A 21,574-nucleotide genomic window follows, 5' to 3' on the forward strand; every position below is an offset into this window, starting at 1 on the left:
TTTGTTTGCCTTAGTTGTTTATAGGGGTCAAATACAATACACAAACAAATATACATGAAGGTTTTTAAGTTGTTGATATCAAGAGCAACCAATGATCCTATGTTGACTTTGTCTAGTACGACCTAATGCTTGAAGTTCGAACATGTTATAGAAGCATTTTTTATTGTTCTGATCATACATGTCGATCATTTTCAATGAACTGGCGATCTCGATGGTGCTCTTTGGAGGATGTTGGAGTCTTCTCTTCATCAGGTTTGGAGGCCGTGTTTGGCGTGATCTCAGGCATCTGTTGGGACGATGGTTCGAGATGGTTGGTTGGTGGCGTTCTGGCGGTTGCGGAGGGTAGCAAGTTGCTGGAGTTTGTTGCGGTTTTTTCTTTTATGGTGGCCTCACACTTTTGTTTTGGGCCATTTTTGCTTTACTCTGGAGGTCCACGTCTATGTTGTGTGCTTATTGTGATTGAGTCTCTTTCTTTGTAAGGCTTTTTATTCAAAATGGTTCATGAGATTTGCATCATCCATAAGTTTGGTCCTTAAGATTTAAAATCAATAGAAGTAGCCCTGAGATTGTCCACCATCCATGATTTTGGTCCTTCCGCTGAAGCTTTTGGCCGGAAGTTTGGGCAATTTTTAAAGCTTCGTAACTCAATCGTTTCTTAACCAAATTCGACCCATAATATATCAAAATGAAAATAGGAAAGTGTAAAATAAGATTATATCTATTTGGAAGCTCAATGATTGCCAGAGATGGTCAGAAAATAGCCTCAAAGTTGACTGGTCCGAAGAAAAACTGAAAAACTTGCCGGTAACTTGCCGAAAATTAGGTAAACTTTAAACGTTCATAACTTCTTCAATACTCAACGAAATCAAGTGATTCAAAAACAAAAATCATACTTTTCAACGAGAAGAAGAGAATGTTACCTTTTTCAACGGCTAACTTGTCGTGGTTTGGCCGTAAAATGGCTCGAAAGTGTCTGTTGAAAAGGGTACCATTCTCTTCCTCTCGTCGAGAAGTATGATTTTTGTTTTTGAATCACTTAATTTTGTTGAGTATTGAAGAAGTTATGAACATTTAAAGTTTACCCAGTTTCCGGCGAGTTTTCCAGTTTTCCCTCAGACCAGTCAACTTTGAGGCTATTTTCCGACCATCTCTGGCAACCATTGGGATTCCAAATAGATATAATCTTATTCTATACTTTCTTATTTTCATTTTGATATATTACAGGTCGAATTTGGTTAAGAAATAATTGAGTTACTAAGCTTTGAAAATTGCCCCAACGTCTGGCCAAAAGCTTCAACGGAAGGACCAAAATCATGGATGGTGGACAATCTTAGGGACCAAACTTATGGATGATGCAAATCTCAAAGACCATTTTGAATAAAAAGCCTCTTTGTAATTATATTGTCTTGGTAATGATTTTATCCTTTAAACAAACCAAAAAATAAAAAAAATAAAAAATCCAGGCTTGGAAGCTCTTCTACTAGAGTGAAACGAAATGTCAATATACCATATGGTTGGCAATCTTTTACTTATTTAATTAGAAATTAATGTCACCTATTTTCAAATACAATTAAAGCACACCACTTTGGAATTAGATACGAGATTTTATTTTTCCAGACCTGCAACACTGTCTCTATGACTGCATATGCAATTATGTATACATGCATAACTGTTTCCAAGTCATGCTCCTTGGAAGAGCAAGCCATTGACGGTCACCCCGCCGTCTACGATAATAGTCTGCCCAGTAATGTAAGAGGCTGCAGGTAGGCATAGAAATGCTACCAAGGAAGACACCTCCTCTGGCTCTCCAGGACGTCTTAAAGGGCATCGAGAGTTTATCATCTCCAATTTCTTTTCATTTCGGAGAACCTGCATGCATAGAAGAGATAATGGATGAAAAGAGAATGGATGTGTAGGACACATATATTAGCGACGATCTTAAAAATTGGTCAAGCTATTCGTAAACAAATTAATTAAGACTAGATGTATGATCTAAACTTGCTGTAAACTTTTCACCGAAAAACTTGCTGTAAACAAGTCAGGTCTAAGAACCTATACAGACATATGGACTTTCGGCAAAACCCAACTTTTTATTCTAATTTTGACCATAGGTTTTTGGCAGACTCATTAACGAAATACGGATTAGCTTGAAGTTATGAGATGATTGTAATATAAGAAGTTAAAACAATTCACTCATGTATCTTAAATGTGGTTTTGATTTTCTTGCCGCTACATCGATTGTATTTAAAAAAAATAAAAATAAAAGGCATGCACAAGAACGTGATCCAAATAATCTTACAGGTTCAGAGAGGGGAGTCGTGATGAACCAAGGCGCCACACTGTTGGTCCTTATATTATCCTTCGCCCACTCACATGCTAAGTTTTTTGCTAACTGATTCATTGCGCCTGAGATGCAATAAAGAAAAGCCACACTTTGGTCTAACATTAAAAATACACACCAAAAACAGCGTAATCAAATTTTAGGTTAGTCTAAAAGTGATATAAACAATGTATGATACTTTTCAATTTTTTAATCTGATTTAAGGTGTTAGTCTAAAAGTGATATTTAGATTTGAATGAATTTTTAACTAAGTATAAACAGTATATGATACTTTTCAATTTTTAATAAAAGTCGAAATCTATATAAGAAAATTAACTATAAGCACCTTTAGCAGCAGAATATATAGATGCACCATTTATTGAGACCACACCAGCAGTAGAGGACAGAAAAACAATGTTAGCAGCTCCTGCAGCTTTGAGAAGAGGATGTGAAAGTTGGCAAAAGTTGTAAGCGGATTCAAGATTGGTACTCATTATGAATGAGTAATCTTCGGCTGTGTACTCTACCGTTGCTTTCGCTTCGACAATCCCCACATTGTTTATCTATAACAAGACATTATTGAAAAGGTTTAGCATAGCATAACGATTTTAGTTTATATGTATTATTGAAAAATACATGAAAATTATGTGTATTAAACGTAAAAAAGTACATCTTTGAGTTTTAAAAAACGTACAATTTTACAAATTATTGAAATTTGAAATGTGTACAACAAACATAATTATTTATGAGAGGATGTTTAGTTTGTCTTGAAAGTGTGATGATGGTTATTCATGATTCATGCACATATGTTGTTTCAACTGATCAGTCTTCTACTTACAAGGATGTTGAGTTTGCCATCAAAAAGTGATGAGACCTTGTTTATAAGCTCCTCTCTTTGGGTTTTTGACACCACATCACAGACTGAGCCAGTGACTTGAAAACCCTTCTTCTCCCACTGACTCAGGCAGTCATTAAGGTCAACTTCATTTCGGGAACAAGTATGCACAATTGCACCCAGCCCTGCCAATTCCTCCACTATCGCATACCTAAATAAAACTTTACTAATTTAACATAGAGCAATACAAAATAATTCAAACCCATAATTCTAAAACAGAAGAAAACACGGGACAAGTGGAGAAATAAAGAGAATATTGCATTGGATGTATAGGAAAATTAAAACTAACAGAAGATTAATGTTCTTAAGTATCCAAATTTAGAGAAGCTAACCCAATTCCTTTGGTTCCACCGGTGACAAGAGCTGTCATTCCACGTAGAGACCATGTCCTCTCTCTGCTATTCATCTCTATCTGCTCTCTAATCTTCCTGTCTGCTCTCTAATCTATCTTTATGCAAATACTTTGTGGTTTCGGTTATATTTCTTTTCGATAGGATAACTATTGTATATTTTGGCGGCCAGGGAAAGGTACGCGTGCCATCTGTTCATTCAGCAACTTGCAACATTTTGGTTGCTTGTTTTGACGTGGCAAACTAATGCAAATTGATTGTCCAATTTGAATTTGACTAAATTATATTTCATCCAATTTCAACATCTTACAATGACTGTCTATTTCATACAACTTTCGATTCAATCGTTACACAGTGATTCAATAATTCAGGACGAATTCTAATCTCATATTCTATAAAGCTCGTTTTGAATTTGATTCGTGACACCGATGAATTATACACTATAAAGAATTGAAGTTTAAAGAACACTATTTCAACAAACTTTTGGAACTAGAAAGCAAAGATACTTTTGGAGCTAGAAACAAATGGAAGGTATTACGGTTCGTCCTGAACGAGATCGATGTCTTTTCGGTTAATTTTTCAGCAAATAGACATGTCATTGAGAGTATTGTTTAAACCCATAAACATTTTGAACTATTTTTACTTAACATCATCATATTTAAAAGGGCTTTAGTTATTTCACTAGCACTTTCAATTGGAAACCGCCCCCTGTAACAAGCTAGACATATGAAGTTATGAGAATACTTAAAGAGCAAGTCGTCCAAATCATCTTTAGGTAATCTTTGGAGGGGTCAGTTGATGTTGCTTAAAGAGTTTTTGTAACATTTCTCGTCTAAGTTCACCTCAGTACTTAAGTTTAATTATTTTTTAATCTTTAATTGTACGAAAAGAAAAAAAAGGGACATATAACATGAATGTAGGGTCATCATATCAACTAAAAAAGCTTCATTGGAGTATTTCGTCGAGCACCTAGTAGGCACCTACCAATTCCTGCCAACATATACCGAAAGCTTATGCTAACGTATGTCGACAACTATTATTATTGTAGAGGCTTGTCAATGGTGGATGCAAGATGCCGTGGAGTAATGTTGAAGATTGTTAAGACTTGTCAACTAAGGTATTTCATTGAGCACATGGTGGTCACAATAGAATCACACACAAGAGGAGAGAAAGAAGACAAATGTGATAGAATAAAGTAGAAGAAGTAGGAGGAGGAGGTTGTAAATTTCGTTTGCCTTAGTTGTTTATAGGGGTCAAATATAATACGCAAACAAATATACATGAAGGTTTTTAACTTGTTGGGTCAAGAGCAACCAATGATCTTATGCTGACTTTGTCACTGATAATAAGATCCCTGTCTTAATTTTTTGCTAAGAACATAAAAAATCTTGTATCGTTGAGTATTGATAGGAACATGTCATCAGCCTTGTTGTATCTTTGAGGGGCCAAGGAAAAAGATGATGTGCAATGCTTCTTGAGGAGTTTTGTTGTTTCTCAATAAAATCTAGTCATTTGAATTTCTTGCTTCTAGTACTACCTAATGCTTGAAGTTTGAACATGTTATAGAAGCATTTTTTATTGTTTTGATCATACATACATGTCGATCATTTTCAATGAACTGGCGATTTCGGTGGTGCTCTTTGAGATGTTGGAGTCTTCTCTTCATCAGGTTTGGCGTGATCTCAGGCGTTTGTTGGTGGCGTTCTAGCGGCGGCGAAGGGTAGCAAGTTGCTAGGGTTTGTTGCGGTTTTTTTCTTTTGTGGTGGTCTCAAACTTTTGTTTTGGGCCATTTTTGCTTTACTCTGGAGGCCTACATCTATGTTGTGTGCTTATTGTGATTGAGCTTCTTTCTTTGTAATTATGTTGTCTTGATAATAATTTTATCCTTTAAATAAACAACAAAAAAAAATTTTCCAAACTTGGAAGCTCTTCTACTAGAGTGAAACGAAATGTCAATAGACCGAATGGTTGGCAATCTTTTATTTACATATTAAATTATAAATTAATGTCACCTATTTTCACATACAATTAAAGCACACCACTTTAGAATTAGATACGAGATTTTATTTTTCCAGACCTGCAGCACTGTCTCTACGACTGCATATGCAATTATGTATCCATGCAGAACTGTTTCCAAGTCATGCTCCTTGGAAGAGCAAGCCATTGACGGTCACCCCGCCGTCGACGATAATAGTCTGCCCAGTAATGTAAGAGGCTGCAGGTAGACATAGAAATGCTACCAAGGAAGACACCTCCTCTGGCTCTCCAGGACGTCCTAAAGGGCACCGAGAGTTTATCATCTCCAATTTCTTTTCATTTCGGAGAAACTGCATGCAAAGAAGAGATAATAGATGAAAAGAGAATGGATGTGTAGGACACATGTATTAGCGACGATCTTAATAATTGGTCAAGTTATTCGTAAACAAATTAATTAAGATTAGAAGTATGATCTAAACTTGCTGTAAACAAGTCAGGTCTAAGAACCTATACATGAATAAACAAGACATATGGACTTTTGGCAAAACCCAACTTTTTATTCTAATTTCAATTATGGGCTTTTGGCAGAATCATCAACGAAATACGAATTGGCTTGAAATTATGAGATGATTGTAAATATAAGATGTTAAAAGAATTCACTCATGTATCTTATATGTAGTTTTGATTTTCCTGCCGCAACATCGATTGTATTTAAAAATAAATAAAAATAAAATGCATGCACAAGAACGTGATCCGAATAATCTTACAGGTTCAGCGAGGGGAGTCGTGATGAACCAAGGTGCCACACTGTTGGTCCTTATGTTATCCTTCGCCCACTCACATGCTAAGTTTTTTGCTAACTGATTCATTGCACCTGAGATACAGTAAAGAAAAGCCACACTTTGGTCTAACATTAAAAATCACACACCAAAAACAGCGTAATCAAATTTTAGGTTAGTCTAAAAGTGATATAAACAATATATGATACTTTTAAATTTTTTAATCTGATGTAAGGTGTTAGTCTAAAAGTGATATATTTTTTTCAAAGAATTGAATGAATTTTTAACTAATTATAAACAATATATGATACTTTTCAATTTTTAATAAAAGTCGGAAATCTATATAAGGATTAACTATAAGCACCTTTAGTGGCAGAATATATAGATTCACCATCTATTGAGACCACACCAGCAGTAGAGGACAAAAAAACAATGCTAGCAGCTCCTGCAGCTTTGAGAAGAGGATGTGAAAGCTGGCAAAAGTTGTAAGCAGATTCAAGATTGGTACTCATTATGAATGAGTAATCTTCAGCTGTGTACTCTAGCGTTGCTTTCGTCAAGCTAGTCCCCACATTGTTTATCTATAACAAGACATTATTGTAAAGGTTTAGCATAACATAACGATTTTAGCTTATATGTATTATTGAAAAATGCATGAAAATTATGTGTATTAAACGTAAAAAGTACATATATACGTGTACACATTTTTGAGTTTTAAAAAACTTACAATCTTACAAATTATTGAATTTTGAAATGTGTACAACAGAGTTATTTACGAGAGGATGTTTAGTTTGTCTTGAAAGTGTGATGATGATTCATGATTCATCCACATATCTTATTTCGTCCTGGTTTGGTACTGAGGTGATTCTGAAAAAAGTAGATATCAAAAAAAGTTCCCAGCTTTTTTATGTTTGGTAAACATTCAGCTTCAACTTTTTTTCACAGTTTTGGGTGAAAAAAAACCAAAAACACAAAGCTGCAAAACCTAGCTTTGAAAAACCAGTTTTTTTTTCACATCTGTTTTACATAAAAGTTTATCAAACACTATAATATTGTTTTTTTTTTTAAAAGTACTTTTACAAAAAAGTTTACCAAACACTCTACTGCTTTATTTTACAGTTGCTTATTCTCACAGCATAGCAGAAACAATTTTTTTCAAAACACAACAATACCAAACCAGCCCTTCAACTGATCAATCTTTACTTACAAGGATGTTGAGTTTGCCATCAAAAAGTGATGAGACCTTGTTTATAAGCTCCTCTCTTTGGGTTTTTGACACCACATCACAGACTGAGCCTGTGACTTGAAAACCCTTCTTCTCCCACTGACTCTGGCAGTCATTAAGGTCAACTTCATTTCGGGAACAAGTATGCACAATTGCACCCAGCCCTGCCAATTCCTCCACTATCGCATACCTAAATAAAACTTTACTAATTTAACATAGAGCAATACAAAATAATTCAAACCCATAATTCTAAAACAGAAGAAAACATGGGACAAGTGGAGAAATAAAGAGAATATTGCATTGGATGTATAGGAAAATTGAAACTAAAAGAAGATTAATGTTCTTAAGTATCCAAATATAGAAGCTAACCCAATTCCTTTGGTTCCACCGGTGACAAGAGCTGTCATTCCACGAAGAGACCATCTCCTCTCTCTGCTATTCATCTCTATCTGCTCTCTAATCTATCTTTATGCAAATACTTTGTGGTTTTTATTATATTTCTTTTCGATAGGATAACTATTGTATATTTTGGCGGCCAGGGAAAAGTACGCGTGCCATCTATTCATTCAGCAACTTGCAACATTTTGTTTGCTTGTTTTGGCGTGGCAAACTATGCAAATTGATTGTCCAATTTGAATTTGACTAAATTATATTTCATCCAATTTCAACATCGTTCAATGACTTTCTATTTCATACAACTTTCGATTCAATCGTTCAATAGTTCAGTACGAATTCTAAACTCGTATTCTATAAAGCTCGTTTTGAAAACTTGATTCGTGACACTAATGAATTATACACTATAAAGAATCAAAGTTTAAAGAACACTATTTCAACAAACTTTTGGAACTAGAAAGCAAAGATACTTTTGGAGCTAGAAAACAAAAGGAAGGTATTACGGTTCGTCCTGAACGAGATCGATGTCTTTTTGGTTAATTTTTCAGCAAATAGACATATCATTGAGAGTATTGTTTATAGGCATACAATTCTTCTTGCTCCACATTTTTTAAGGTTAAATTACATTTTACCCCATCAAGTATGGTATAAATTACAACCTTATACAACATCTTTAAAACATTTCAATTTCATACATTTAATTATATTTTATTTTCAGTTTTATACATCCGTTAAAATATCTGTTAAGTCAACCGTTACATGATAATGTGGTAAATGATGACATGATTCTCAACTTTGCACCATGTGAATAAGAAAATAATAAAAAAGGATTATTTAATAAAAAATCAATTTATATTATAATTAAAAACAAACAAAAATTGAAAAGGGCATCTGGGCAATCACCCTCTTCCTCCTCCAGCACCACCACCAACGCACCTACGAAACCCTAGCCGTAAAGAGAAACGCGCACAGCTTCCATCTCTCTATCGGCATAGCCCCATGTACGATCAGCCATGGGCAAATTTCACGGATCGTTCGCACATGCCCTTATCCATTCACGCAAGGACCTGCAACCAGATATCGACCCGCTACTGAAACCCAGACCATAAATCTGATTGAAGCCCAAACCACTGCCGCACCTGATCGATTCTGAACCACGAATCTGTTCTGAACCACCGCTACGATATTAGACCCGATGAACCACAAAGAGCTGCCATTTGATTGTCGCGATGACCTCTGCCGCAATCTGTTTGAACCACCGCACCGCGCCCAGACCCCTGCATCCACAAGCCCGACCTGCTTGCCTCGAGCAGATGTAACCAAAAAAGCCGGTACCCTTACCATATTTGTACTGCACCTGCATCCACTAGCACCGTCTAGCGCCTGTATCAAGCCAAATCCTCATTTATTTTCTATTTTCGTGGTGAAAGGGGGCTTCAAGCCCAGATCCTATTTCGTCAATTTTAAATGGAGTTGAAATGAAATTTTCAAAATCTTTACAATTTTTTAAATTTGCAAATCAAAGGAATTCATAAAATGAACACAATTTCATCAATTTGGAGCTTTTGAAGTTGTTAAGGGTTGAAGAGGAGGAGGAAAACGAGTTTGGAGAAAGAAAGGCGGCGAGGTTGCTCGAGAAGATGTAGGGTGGGGTGGGGGGGGGAGGTTGCGGGGGAGGTGGGGGTGGGGCGGGAAGGGGTGGGTTTGGGTTGCGGGGAAGGGGAAGGGGGGCGGTTGCGGGTGGTTTTTTTGGATGGGAGGGTAGGTGAAGAGAGTCGAGGAGAGGAAGAAGGTAGGTGGGGAAGATGGGTTTCAGTTTTTTTTTTATTTTTTAAGTGTAAATTATTATATTTTAAATGCATAAAAAATTAATTTGTTTGTCATGGCATAAATTTAGCAATCATGTCAGCATAAATGTAGATCTCATATTTGTCACGTCATCATTTAATTGTATATATGAAATTGATATAAAATGATAAGTAGATGCATGAAATTAAAATGTTTGTAAGATAACAATATATATGAAATTGAAATAAAATGATAAGTAAATGTATGAAATTAAAATATTTTAAAAATATTGTAAGAAGTTACAATCGATCTCAAACTTAAAGAGATAAAATGTAATTTTTTTTTTTAATGCAATCTTGTTAAGGGTCACAGAATGAGTTAAATATTCCCACGACTATACGTAAGAATCTCGGTCTGATGGGATGAAAATATGGCTCCCTTTGAAAGTATTTTTTTTTTTTTTTTACATTGCGTAGCATGTTTGTCTTCCGCAAAACACTTCCAAGTATCTTTTAAACCAAAAACATTTTAAACTATTTTTACTTAACATTATCATGTCTCTGCAATTGCTTTAGTTATTTAAACAGCATTTCGAATTGGAAACAGGCTCTACAACAAGCTAGACATATGAAGTTCTGAGAATAGTTGATAAGCAAGTTGTCCAAACCATATTTATGTAATCTTTGGAGGGTTCAGTTTAAAGCATTTTTCTGACATCTATCATCTAAGTTCACCTCACCACTTAAATTAATTATTTTTTAATTTTTAATTGAACGAAAAGTAAAAAAGGGGCATATTACATGAAACGTAATAAGATTCCTATCTAATTTTTTTTCCAAGAACCAAAAAAAAAATTACTTGTATCGTTGAGCATTGATAGAGATATGCCGTCCAGTAATCCAGAAAATTAATTTTATGATCAGCCATGTAAGGAAAACGATGATGTGCAATGCTTCTTGAGGAGTTTTGTTGCTTCTCAATAAAATCTATTTATTTGAATTTCCTGCTTCTACTACTACCTATTGCTTGAAGTTTGCATAGATTATAGAAGCATTTTTTATTGTTCTAATCATACATGTCGATCATTTCCAATTAACTGGCGATCTTGGTGGTGTTGTTTGGAGGATGTCGCAATCTTCTCTCCATCCAGTTTGGGGGTTGTGTTTAGCCGATCTCAGGCGTCTGTTGGGAACGATGGTTTGAGATGGTGGGTTGGTGGCGTTTTGGCAGTGGAGTAGCAAGTTGCTAGGATTTGTTGCGGTTTTTTTGTGCTCAAACCTTTGTTTTGGGCCATTTTTGCTTTTACTTTGAAGGTTGAGTTGAATATCAGAGTGCGCAACGAACAAGACTAACAAGAATAATAAGAATATTATTAAACTAACTGATAATGCCGGAACGGCTACAAAACCCTAAGAGACTAATAACTTGTTATTTCTATAGAGTTACAAAGTACCATATATATAGAAAAGTAATCTAACCCTAATAGACAAGAAAACGAAACCCTAATTCTAACGGGCTAAGCCCAAAATACCAAACATTAAAATAAATCTAAATAATAATATTTTCCAAGACCCCCGTCAAACTCATGGCGGTACACGACATGAGTTTGCTAAAATAGATGTGGATGCAAGACTTCAAATTCCAGTGCTAATGCCGATGTCGATGGCAATGCTAATGTCGATGTCGATGCCGATTTCCAATGCCAAATTCCAATACCATGCCCAATGCCAAGTTCCAATACCATACCCAATGCAAGAATACACGGGCAACAAAACCTCAAAACAACCAAATTTTTTTTTCCTTCCTTCTCCCCCCCCCCCTTTTTGTTTTCCTTCCTTCGTCCTTCCTTTTTTTTCTTATGTGCGAACCAACCAGCAACATCAGCCTTTCTTTTTTTTTTTTTTCACAGGTGTACGGTTGTGGACGGATCCAGATGCAAGGTGGGGCTGGGGAATGCAGAAATCCTAGTGCGATGAAGCATTTTCAAATTTGGGTGTGAGACAAATTCACCAAATTCTTTTTTTTTTTCAAAAACAGAATTTTTTTTCCTTTCTTGAAGACTACCAAGGACAAACTGAAAACCAAACCAGAAAACGTAAAAAATCTACGAATGGAAACTGGAAAGAAATAAAACTGATACGAACAAACAGAAGTAGATTAGATCCCGAAGAATCAAACATGCTCTAAAACCAAGTTGAATATCAGAGTGCAACAAGACTAACAAGAATAATAGGAATATTATTAAATTAACTGAGAATGCAGGAACGGCTACAAAACCTAAGAGACTACATTGTGAATAATTTGTTATTTCTATAGTGTTACAAAATACCATATATATAGAAAAGTAATCTAACCCTAATAGGCAAGGAAACGAAACCCTAATACTAACGGGTTAAGCTCAAAATATCAAATATTAAAATAAATCTAAATAATAATATTTTCCAACCGGTTCATATTTGCGTTGTGTGCTTATTGTAATTGAATTTCTTTCTTTGTAATTTTGTTGTCTTGGTAAAAATTTTACTCTAAAAAAAATCGAGGCTTGAAAGCTCTTCCAATAGAGCGCTACTAAATGTCAATAGACCAAATGTTTGGCAATCTTTTATTTTCTTATTTAATTAGAACATTAATGATGTCACCTATTTGCACATACAATAAAAGCACACCACTTTGGAATTATTAAATACGAGATTTTTTTTTAGAACTGTTTCCAAGTTATGCTCCTTGGAAGAGCAAGCCATTGACGGTCACCCCGCCGTCGACGATAATAGTCTGCCCAGTAATGTAAGAGGCTGCAGGTAGGCATAGAAATGCTACCAAGGAAGACACCTCCTCTGGCTCTCCAGGACGTCCTAAAGGGCACCGAGAGTTTATCATCTCCAATTTCTTTTCATTTCGGAGAATCTGCATGCATAGAAGAGATAATGGATGAAAAGAGAATGGATGTGTAGGACACATATATTAGCGACCATCTTAGTAATTGGTCAAGCCCTTCGTAAACAAATTAATTAAGACTAGAAGTATCATCTAAACTTGCTGTAAACTTTTCACCCAGAAACTTGCTGTAAACATGTCAGGTCTAAGAACCTATACATGAATAAAAACAAAAGACATATGGACTTTTGGCAAAACCCAACTTTTTATTCCAATTTCGACTATGGACTTTTAGCAGACTAATAAATGAAATACGGATTGGCCTGAAGTTATGAGATGATTGTAATATGATGTGTGATATTCACATACTTTTTTTTACTTCTTACACATCATTTTAATTTGCGACCGTCGAATCGGATAAATTAAAAAAAGATTAAAGAACATAAATCCATAAGAGGTGTGTTGATAGCACACCCCTTGTAATATAAGAAGTTCAAAGAATTCACTCATGTATCTTAAATGCGGTTTTGATTTTCCTGCAGCAACATCTGTTGTATTTAAAAAAAGGAAAATAAAAGGCATGCACAAGAACGTGATTAGAATAATCTTACAGGATCAGTGAGGGGAGTCTTGATGAACCAAGGTGCCACACTGTTGGTCCTTATGTTATCTCTCGCCCACTCACATGCTAAGTTTTTTGCTAACTGATTTAGTGCACCTGAGATACAATAAGAAAAGCCACACTTTGGTCTAACATTTAAAATCACACACCAAAAATATTGTAATCAAATTTTAGGTGCTTCTCATCTCAACCTCTTTTGAAACTAGCCACTCCTCTTTTCTCCTCTTACCAAACCCTGAATTTTCAAACTCCATAGTTGCCGGCCTCTTGATTCGACTGGAGGCCGATGGCAATCCCTCTCCCCATTTTTCTAGCCTCTCTTCTTTATCTTTTCATAGATTGTTGCTTATTTATTTACGTCTTAGTATTTTTATTAATAAGTGTCTTTTTGGTGAGATTTTTTGTGGGTATTTCTTAATGAGTGTTTTAAGTTGATATGGGTGCAGACCCTTTAAGGGAAGAGATCCCTATTTAAAAAAAAAATGGGGCTCCCTCTTGACCATTATATCTGACTTTAATGAAATTCTGTGGTTGAGATTAAATCACAGGCCACAGAATTTCATTAAAGTTAAATCTAACGGTTAAGAGGGTGTCCCTATTTTTTTTTTTGGAAAATAGGGATCCCTTCCCTTAAAGGCTTTCTATATAGGTGGGTATCGGCTCATTTTGTGTCTACTTTTTTGGAGTTGGTTTGCTGCATGTCTTGCGCACAAAGTTCATGTTGCGCACAAAATTAGTTTTTAATCTTATATAAAGTATTAGTCTAAAAGTGAATTTTTTAAGGATTTGAATGAAGTTTTTTTTTTTTAAATTTTTTAATTTACAAATTATAAACAATATATGTTTATTTTTTTTATTTTTATAAAGGTCAAAATTATAAAAGGAAATTAACTATAAGCACCTTTAGTGGCAGAATATATAGATCCAACATCAATTGAGACCACACCAGCAGTAGAGGACAAAAAAATGATGTTAGCAGCTCCTGAAGCTTTGAGAAGAGGATGTGAAAGTTGGCACAAGTGGTAAACAGATTCAAGATTGGTACTCATTACGAATGAGTAGTCTTCAGCTGTGTACTCTAGCGTTGCTTTCAGTATGCTAGTCCCCACATTGTTTATCTATAACAAGATATTACTGGAAAGGTTTAGCATAACATAACGTTTTAGCTTGTATGTATTATTGAAAAAAGCATGAAAATTACGTGTATCAATTGTAAAAAATACATACGTAAGTGTACATCTTTGAGTTAAAAAAAAGTACAATTTTACGAATTATTAAAACGTTTATAGCAAACAGAAATATTTACGAGGATGTTTAGTTTGTTATGAAAACGTGATGATGATTAATGATTCATGCATATATGTTATTTCAATTGATCAGTCTACTACTTACAAGGATGTTAAGTTTGCCTTCAAAAAGTGATGAGACCTTATTTATAAGCTCCTCTCTTTGGGTTTTAGACACCACATCACAGACTGAGCCAGTTACTTGGAAACCCTTCTTCTCCCACTGACTCAGGCAGTCATTAAGGTCAGCTTCATTTCGGGAACAAGTATGCACAATTGCACCCAGCCCTGCCAATTCCTCCACTATAGCATACCTAAATAAACACTTCACTAATTTAGCATAGAATTGTAAAAAATAATTCAAACCCATAATTCTGAAACAGAAAAAAACAAGGGACAATTGGACGGATAAAGAGAATATTGTATTGCGTGTTTAAGAAAAATTGAAACTAAAAAAAAGATTAACGTTCTTAATTATCCAACTTTAGAGAAGCTAACCCAATTCCTTTGGTTCCACCAGTGACAAGAGCTGTCATTCCACGAAGAGACCATCTCCTCGCTCTGCTATTCATCTCTATCTGCTCTCTATTCTCCCTGTCTGCTCTCTGCAAATACTTAGTGGTTTATATTTTATATTTCTAATCGATAATGATTATAAGTCTTATTTTGGTGGCCAGGGAAAAGTAAGCGTGCCAGCCGCCTACAAATAGTTTCTCCTCAGCAACTTGCAACTTTTTCTTGTTTTTTTGGAAACTAGCAACTTGCAACTTTCAACTTTTTGTTTGCTTGTTTTGATATGGCAAAGTATGCAAATTGATTGTTCTTCAATTTGAATTTGACTAAATTATATTTCATCCAATCGTACAATGTCATTCAATTACACACAACCTCCAATCCAATCGTTACAACCTCCAATCCAATCGTTACAAGTACAATAATTGAGGATAAATTTCAGATTCATATTTCACACAACACGTTTGGAATTCGATTGCATGCGTTGATGAATCACACAATGGTGGCCAAAGAGAAGTTGAAATGTCACCAAGTGCTTATCTTTTAAAAGATTAATAAAATACAACCTCTGATTTGGTACTAATGTCATACAATCGTTAGTCAATCTGTCAAATAAGTCATTAGGTGATGATGTGACAAGTGCAGCTCACATTTTGTTAACTTTTGAGTCCAAATTTGTGCCCCATGGTTAAAGCAAATTAAAAGAAAAAATAATAATTATTAATAATGTAAAAATTAGAAATCATTTTTTTTTTAAAGGAGTACACTATTCATTAATAACTAGAACAACGTACAAATAGGGAAAATGTGCTAACAGAGGGCCTATATAAAAACCTTACCGGTAAGTAACCCAAATAATGTAAAAAGAGTATGTCTCGCATAAAATAATAAGGACTAAATTCCAAACAACCAAATGTTAACTGTGAACACCATCCTCCAACAAGAGATCAAAAATTAAATCAGGAGGTCCCTCAAACCACGAAACCGGATGATCCAAAGTTAAATTGAATCTAGCTAGTCGGTGAGCCACCGAGTTTGCATTTCATCGTACAAAGCCTGCTTTCCACGATTTAAAGGACTGCATAATCCTCCTGGTGTCTTCCAATAATAACGCAAACGGTACATGGTTAGCCATTGCATTGTTTTGGATTGCAGCAACTACTAGCAGCGCATCACCTTCCAATATAACCTGGTCAGCACGCCACTAAAGTGCAAAAACAGCAGCTTCCCGTGCTGCAGCAACTTCCGCCTGCATCGAATCTGGCCTTGAGCTTCATTACAAACCTTAATAGCATGAATCTGGCCTTGAGCTTCCCAATCATCCAACAAAGCCGAGAGGCCTTCTGCACATATTACAAACAAGAACGGAGACAATGGATCCCCTTGCCGAATCCCTCGTTTTGGGTGTACGAATCCCACAGGATCCCCATTAAACTTGAAAGAATAAGTCACAGTAGTAACACACATCATAATCCAATTAATCCATTCCTCAGCAAACCCCAAATGTCTCATCATTTGCTCAAGGGAAGACCATTCAATACGATCATATGCTTTATTGATATCTAGCTTCAAAGCCATCACACCCTTCCAACCGCTATTCTTTGTTTTCATAGCATGAACAATTTCCGAAGCCACCAAACAATTATTGGAAATTAACTGACCCGAGATGAACCCACTTTGGGAAGGCGAAATAATGTCAGGTAACACCAACTTCAACCTGTTCATGAGAACTTTGGAGCATATCTATATATAACATTACATAAACTGATTGAGCGAAGTTGAGACATGAAAGTAGGGTCCATTTTCTTAGGAATAAGAGTAACGTGCGTAAAATTAATTTTGCTCATCATACTTCCTGAAGAAAGGAGAGAACGAACCCCCTCATAGATGTCATGACCAACGATAGGCCAATGTTTTTGGTAGAATCCCAGAGTCATCCCATCTGGTCCAGGCGCCTTAATGGGGTGCATTTGAAAAAGAGCATTCTTGTTCTCGTCATCAGAAAACGGTACCAAGAACCCTTGATTCATCTCAGCCATCACCTTTGGAGAAACCGTGCGAAGAACAGCAGACGCATCAACCTGACCCGTGGAATCAAACAACTTCTGAAAATAATTAACTATTACCGCAGCCATGCCATCCTTGCTTTCCTGCCACTGCCCATCGTCATCAAACAAACCATACAAACCATTACTTCGCAACCGCCTAGAAGCCTTTTGATGAAAAAATCTTGTGTTTTGCAATATCATTTAATATTTTATCTAAAAATTAAAGAAAAAAAAGAAAGAAAATTTGAAACGCAGATCTTCATCTTCCTGTCCACCCAATGCAGGTGACGATCCCCCTCCCTGCAATCATCAAACCAAAAAGCTCCGCCGAAATCAAACAATCACAATCATCAAACCACCACCACCGTCAGATTCCCATGTGACCATGATAATTAAGCAGTGCGATTATTTCATTTAGCTTTACATTATTACCTGTTTAATCTTTTACAAACATATTAATTTCTTATCCTCTAATTGGGCAATTTACTGTTAAAAAGTTATGTCCTTACTGGCTGTTTTAGCCAAGGTTCTAAAAAACGCTAGGCGCTAGTCGGGCGACGAGCCAGTGCCTAGGCGGCTTAGGTGGATTTAGGTAAATTTCTTATATATCTTGTAGATAAGTGCATATTGACACATAAAAAATTATATTTGTATGAAATTCATGGATAAGATAATAAAAGAATGATAAAATATAAAAAGAATATTTAGTTTTTAAATAATTAGTATTTAATTTTTAAATAATAAATATTTAAAAACCCCACCAAGTGGGTTTGGTAGTTCATAAACATTTAAAAATCAAATGGTCGTTCATAAAATCCACGTGTGAGAGGTTTGACACCTCCCTTCCACCTCCACTTTCTCACATCAGGTAGGATTCAAAAGGTGGAGCTAGTTATGCCTTGGAAAGCGATCTCACATTATTTTTTTTGGGTTTTCTTTTCCTCTTCTGCCTTGGAAAGAGGAAAGCCCCATTAATGTTTTGAAATTTTTTACTTCTTCTCTTCTTCTCCTTCTCTGATTACTCTATTTTTCCATTTCCTCTTCTTCTGTTGCTCTGTAAATTTCCACAGTAGCCTTTCTCGCTTCTTCTCCGAGCTTCTTTCTGCTTCCAAGGCGCTCACTCTGTCTCTCTCTCTTCTAGCTGCCAAGTAACTTCCAGTTCTGCCCCCATCAACTCTATTAATTCCACCATGAAACTTTGCACATTCTGCAACTCCATCCAAAATCCATCTCTAAAGTTCCAATCTTTTCTCTTAATCTTCTCAGCTCCACCACTCATTCTACCCCTCAGAACCCAACAAATTACATATGGGTCCCTCCCAAAGTCCTCAAACAAGCTTCCTTTCCACCACAATGTCACCCTCACAGTCACCGTCGCAGTCGGAACACCGCCGCAGAATGTTTCGATGGTCATCGACCCCAGAAGCGAGCTTTCCTGGCTTCACAGCAACAAAACCCGGGACTATAACAAGACATTCGATCCGACCCAATCCACCTCCTACTCCCCCGTCCCATGCTTCTCATCCACTTGCACGAACCGGACAAACCTTGCCAATTTATGAAACGATTTTGAGTTAATCGCGGCGAAGCACCGCCGCCTAGCGCCCAGGCACCGCCTAGGCGGCCGCCTCAACCGTTTTTTAGAACACTGATTTTAGCTCACTCCTCTTTTGTTTTGCAGGTTTACAAATAGACAATCAAAATGGTAGATGGAATGAGATTGAATTAGTTTTGAGGCTAGAAGTTCAATTAATTTTTATTTTGGACTCGTCGAGAAGTATGATTTTCGTTTTTGAATCACTTGATTTCGTTGAGTATTAAAGAAGGTATGAACGTTTAAAGTTTACCCAGTTTCCAGCGAGTTTTTCAGTTTTCCCTCGGACCAGTCAACTTTGAGACTATTTTCCGGCCATCTCTAGAAATCATTGGGCTTCCAAATAGGTATAATTTTATTCTACACTTTCTTATCTTCATTTTGATATATTATAGGTTGAATTTGGCTAAGAAACGATTGAGTTACGAAGTTTTCAAAATTGCCCAAACTTCCGGCTAAAAGCTCTGGGACACTTAATTGAGTTTTTAACGGAATGATCAAAATGATGGATGGTGGACAATCTCAGGGATCACTTTTATTGATTTGGAATGTTATGAACCAAAGTGATAAGTTATACAAATCACAGAGACCATTTTAGCTATTTAGCCAGTAGAAAAATAATTCAAATCCATAATTCATCCACGGACGTTTGCAACTTTTTGTTTGCTTGTTATCATGTCACAAACGACGCAAAATGATTGTCCTTGAATTTGAATTTGGGTAACCTTAAATTTTCGTCCAATTTCAATATTATACCTCTCTCAATTTTTATATACCAGCCGTCAAATTTGATTAAGTGATAAAATGAAAAGTTTGGAACTTATATTTTACTGATTTGGAGTCCAAATTTATGCCACAAGTTAGAACAAATTAAAAAAAAAGTTTTATTATTAATAATGTATAAATTAGAAAATCATCTGCAAGATCATTTAATATTTTATTTAAAATTTAAAAAAAAACAAACGAAGGATTTTTATCACAAATGGTCCATGAAATTGATCCCTCAATCATGATGGTCTCTAAAATTGAAAATCGATCAATGTAATCACTGAATATTAGTCCCGCAAATCAATGTCTTTCTGTCACTGTTCCGTCCAAACTAGCGTTAAGAGATTTTTTGGAATTAGATAAGATATATATTTTTTCCCTGATCTCAAGCATTGTCTCTTCTACTACATATGCATACATATAGAACTATTTCCAAGTCATGCTCCTTGGAAGAGCAAGCCATTGATGGTCACCTCGCCGTCGACGATAATAGTCTGCCCAGTAATGTAAGAGGATGCAGGTAGGCATAGAAATGCTACCAAGGAGGACAACCTCTGGCTTTCCAGGACGTCCTAAAGGTCACCGAGAGTTTATCATCTCCAATTTCTTTTCATTTCCGAGAAACTGCGTTTATAGAAGAGAGAATTGATGTGTAGGACACATATATTACAAGCGCTTCATTAACATAATAAATAAGGCTAGAAGTATGATCTAAACTCGCTGTAAACTTTTCATCAAAAAACTTGTTGTAAACAAGTCAGGTCTAAAATTGAACCTATACATGAATAAACAAAAGATATATTGAACGCGATTTAAGATGTTTAGAATAACGGTAGCCGGCTATCTAGGCAGCTTTGGAGGTGGTTAGCATGTCAATTATGTATCTCTATGTCTTTTTCAGATTCTCTGGTTGCTTTTTGGGATGCCTACGTAAGCCCTTTTCCTAACAACTGCACAATCTATGGATTTTTTCGAATCTTTATACTATTTTGACTATTTGGAAATCTCAAAATAGGTTTATTTTTTAGGGTCACCCAATCTATTTTCATCGGCTTTGCATGTCTATCAATTTTGGGATCGTTCATGGTTGGAAGTTTATTCCTACTTATTCTCAAGGCACTAGTCTATCCTTGGCAAGGCTTCAACTAGTCATCCTGTGCTTTGGTCTTTCCTTGGATTAAACTTAATACAGATGGTTTGTCCAAAGGAAATTCCAGTCCTACTCCTTGTGGAGGAGTTTTCAAAGATTGCCATTGCACAACCCGTCTCGATTTATTTTACGGGTTTTACGGAACGGAAGGTTAGTCTCATAATTTCACTTTGGTTTTAAAAATGTGTTTGAAAAGGGTTTCTTTTGGACCTTAAATGGTGTGCCCAAGGGGGCCCACCCCTAATTTTCTGTCCCTGATTCCCCTTTCCCCCGCCTGCCACGTGGCAAACCCCTACCCACTTCATTTCTCATTCTCTTCTCCCCGAGCACTCACTCTCTCAGCTCTATATCACTCTCTTTCACACACTCAACCTCTCTCCCTCATCCCGATTCACTCACACATCCACACACCCAAATCAAGGAAAGCAACGGCGACGGCGACACCATCACATCCACCGTGGTAGCACTCTCCCTCATATCTGTGAAGAAACCGGACACCTAGAGGGCACCCAAACCAAGACTTCGGCGAGCCCAGTGGGTTTCGAGCAATGAATCGGCCACCTTCGGCCATTCCACGATGATTAGGAGGTAACCAATCTTTCCTTTTTGTCTCTATTTCATTTTGGTACCTAGATCGAGTCTTAGGTGTGAGCAGCGACGTCGACCGAAACTCAAGAGGCTCCGGCTTCCTTCCCCAGCGAGAATAGGTAGCCAAGGCCCTTGGGTCGAGGAAACTAAGGCCTTTGGCCCGCTAAAGCTTTAGCCCAAGACCAAAGGGTTTCAGCCTGTGAGCTTTAGACCCAAACCCTTTTTATTTATATTTATTTTGTTTTCTTTTAAAAACCCAAAAACAATCGGGCTAGGTTTCAAGCCCAACCCAGCCCATTTAAAAACCCCTTAACCTTTTTAGACCCTTGCCTTAGGGCCGTTTGAGATTAGGTCTTTGGGCCTTTGCATCCGAGCCCAAACCCTTTGAAGCAAGCTTTCAGGCC

At 36.3% G+C, this 21,574-nt stretch overlaps 3 protein-coding genes across 7 annotated transcripts; all 3 read right to left on the bottom strand.

Moving 5' to 3' along the window:
- Window positions 1-1,493: 1,493 nt before the first annotated feature.
- LOC103422716 (tropinone reductase homolog At1g07440-like) lies at window positions 1,494-3,752 on the bottom strand. 3 transcript variants are annotated; one of them, XM_008360776.4, is made up of 5 exons: window positions 3,548-3,752; window positions 3,159-3,366; window positions 2,667-2,883; window positions 2,300-2,406; window positions 1,494-1,869 (listed from the first exon to the last, which is right to left on the bottom strand). In XM_008360776.4, the coding sequence occupies exons 1-5, from the start codon at window positions 3,619-3,621 to the stop codon at window positions 1,681-1,683; spliced, it is 795 nt and encodes a 264-aa protein (XP_008358998.1). In that variant the 5' UTR covers window positions 3,622-3,752; the 3' UTR covers window positions 1,494-1,680. The 3 variants fall into 3 exon arrangements, with proteins under 3 accessions (XP_008358998.1, XP_070663853.1, XP_017184281.1); XM_070807752.1 differs by having other exon boundaries at window positions 3,195-3,366; window positions 3,548-3,703; XM_017328792.2 differs by having other exon boundaries at window positions 3,159-3,369; window positions 3,549-3,650.
- Window positions 3,753-5,521: 1,769 nt separating this feature from the next.
- On the bottom strand, window positions 5,522-8,158 carry LOC103422717 (tropinone reductase homolog At2g29330-like). 3 transcript variants are annotated; one of them, XM_008360777.4, is made up of 5 exons: window positions 7,916-8,158; window positions 7,529-7,736; window positions 6,686-6,902; window positions 6,310-6,416; window positions 5,522-5,892 (listed from the first exon to the last, which is right to left on the bottom strand). In XM_008360777.4, exons 1-5 carry the CDS (start codon window positions 7,987-7,989, stop codon window positions 5,704-5,706), a joined length of 795 nt encoding a protein of 264 aa, XP_008358999.3. In that variant the 5' UTR covers window positions 7,990-8,158; the 3' UTR covers window positions 5,522-5,703. The 3 variants fall into 3 exon arrangements, with proteins under 3 accessions (XP_008358999.3, XP_070663854.1, XP_070663855.1); XM_070807753.1 differs by having other exon boundaries at window positions 7,565-7,736; window positions 7,916-8,150; XM_070807754.1 differs by having other exon boundaries at window positions 7,529-7,739; window positions 7,917-7,984.
- A 4,148-nt stretch (window positions 8,159-12,306) lies between these two features.
- Window positions 12,307-15,199, bottom strand: LOC103412975 (tropinone reductase homolog At1g07440-like). The gene is made up of 5 exons (XM_017326172.3): window positions 15,008-15,199; window positions 14,616-14,823; window positions 14,125-14,341; window positions 13,213-13,319; window positions 12,307-12,631 (listed from the first exon to the last, which is right to left on the bottom strand). Exons 1-5 carry the CDS (start codon window positions 15,079-15,081, stop codon window positions 12,443-12,445), a joined length of 795 nt encoding a protein of 264 aa, XP_017181661.1. The 5' UTR covers window positions 15,082-15,199; the 3' UTR covers window positions 12,307-12,442.
- Window positions 15,200-21,574: the final 6,375 nt, after the last annotated feature.

The sequence above is a fragment of the Malus domestica genome, chromosome 11, assembly GCF_042453785.1.
Source record: "Malus domestica chromosome 11, GDT2T_hap1".
Lineage (NCBI taxonomy): Eukaryota > Viridiplantae > Streptophyta > Magnoliopsida > Rosales > Rosaceae > Malus > Malus domestica.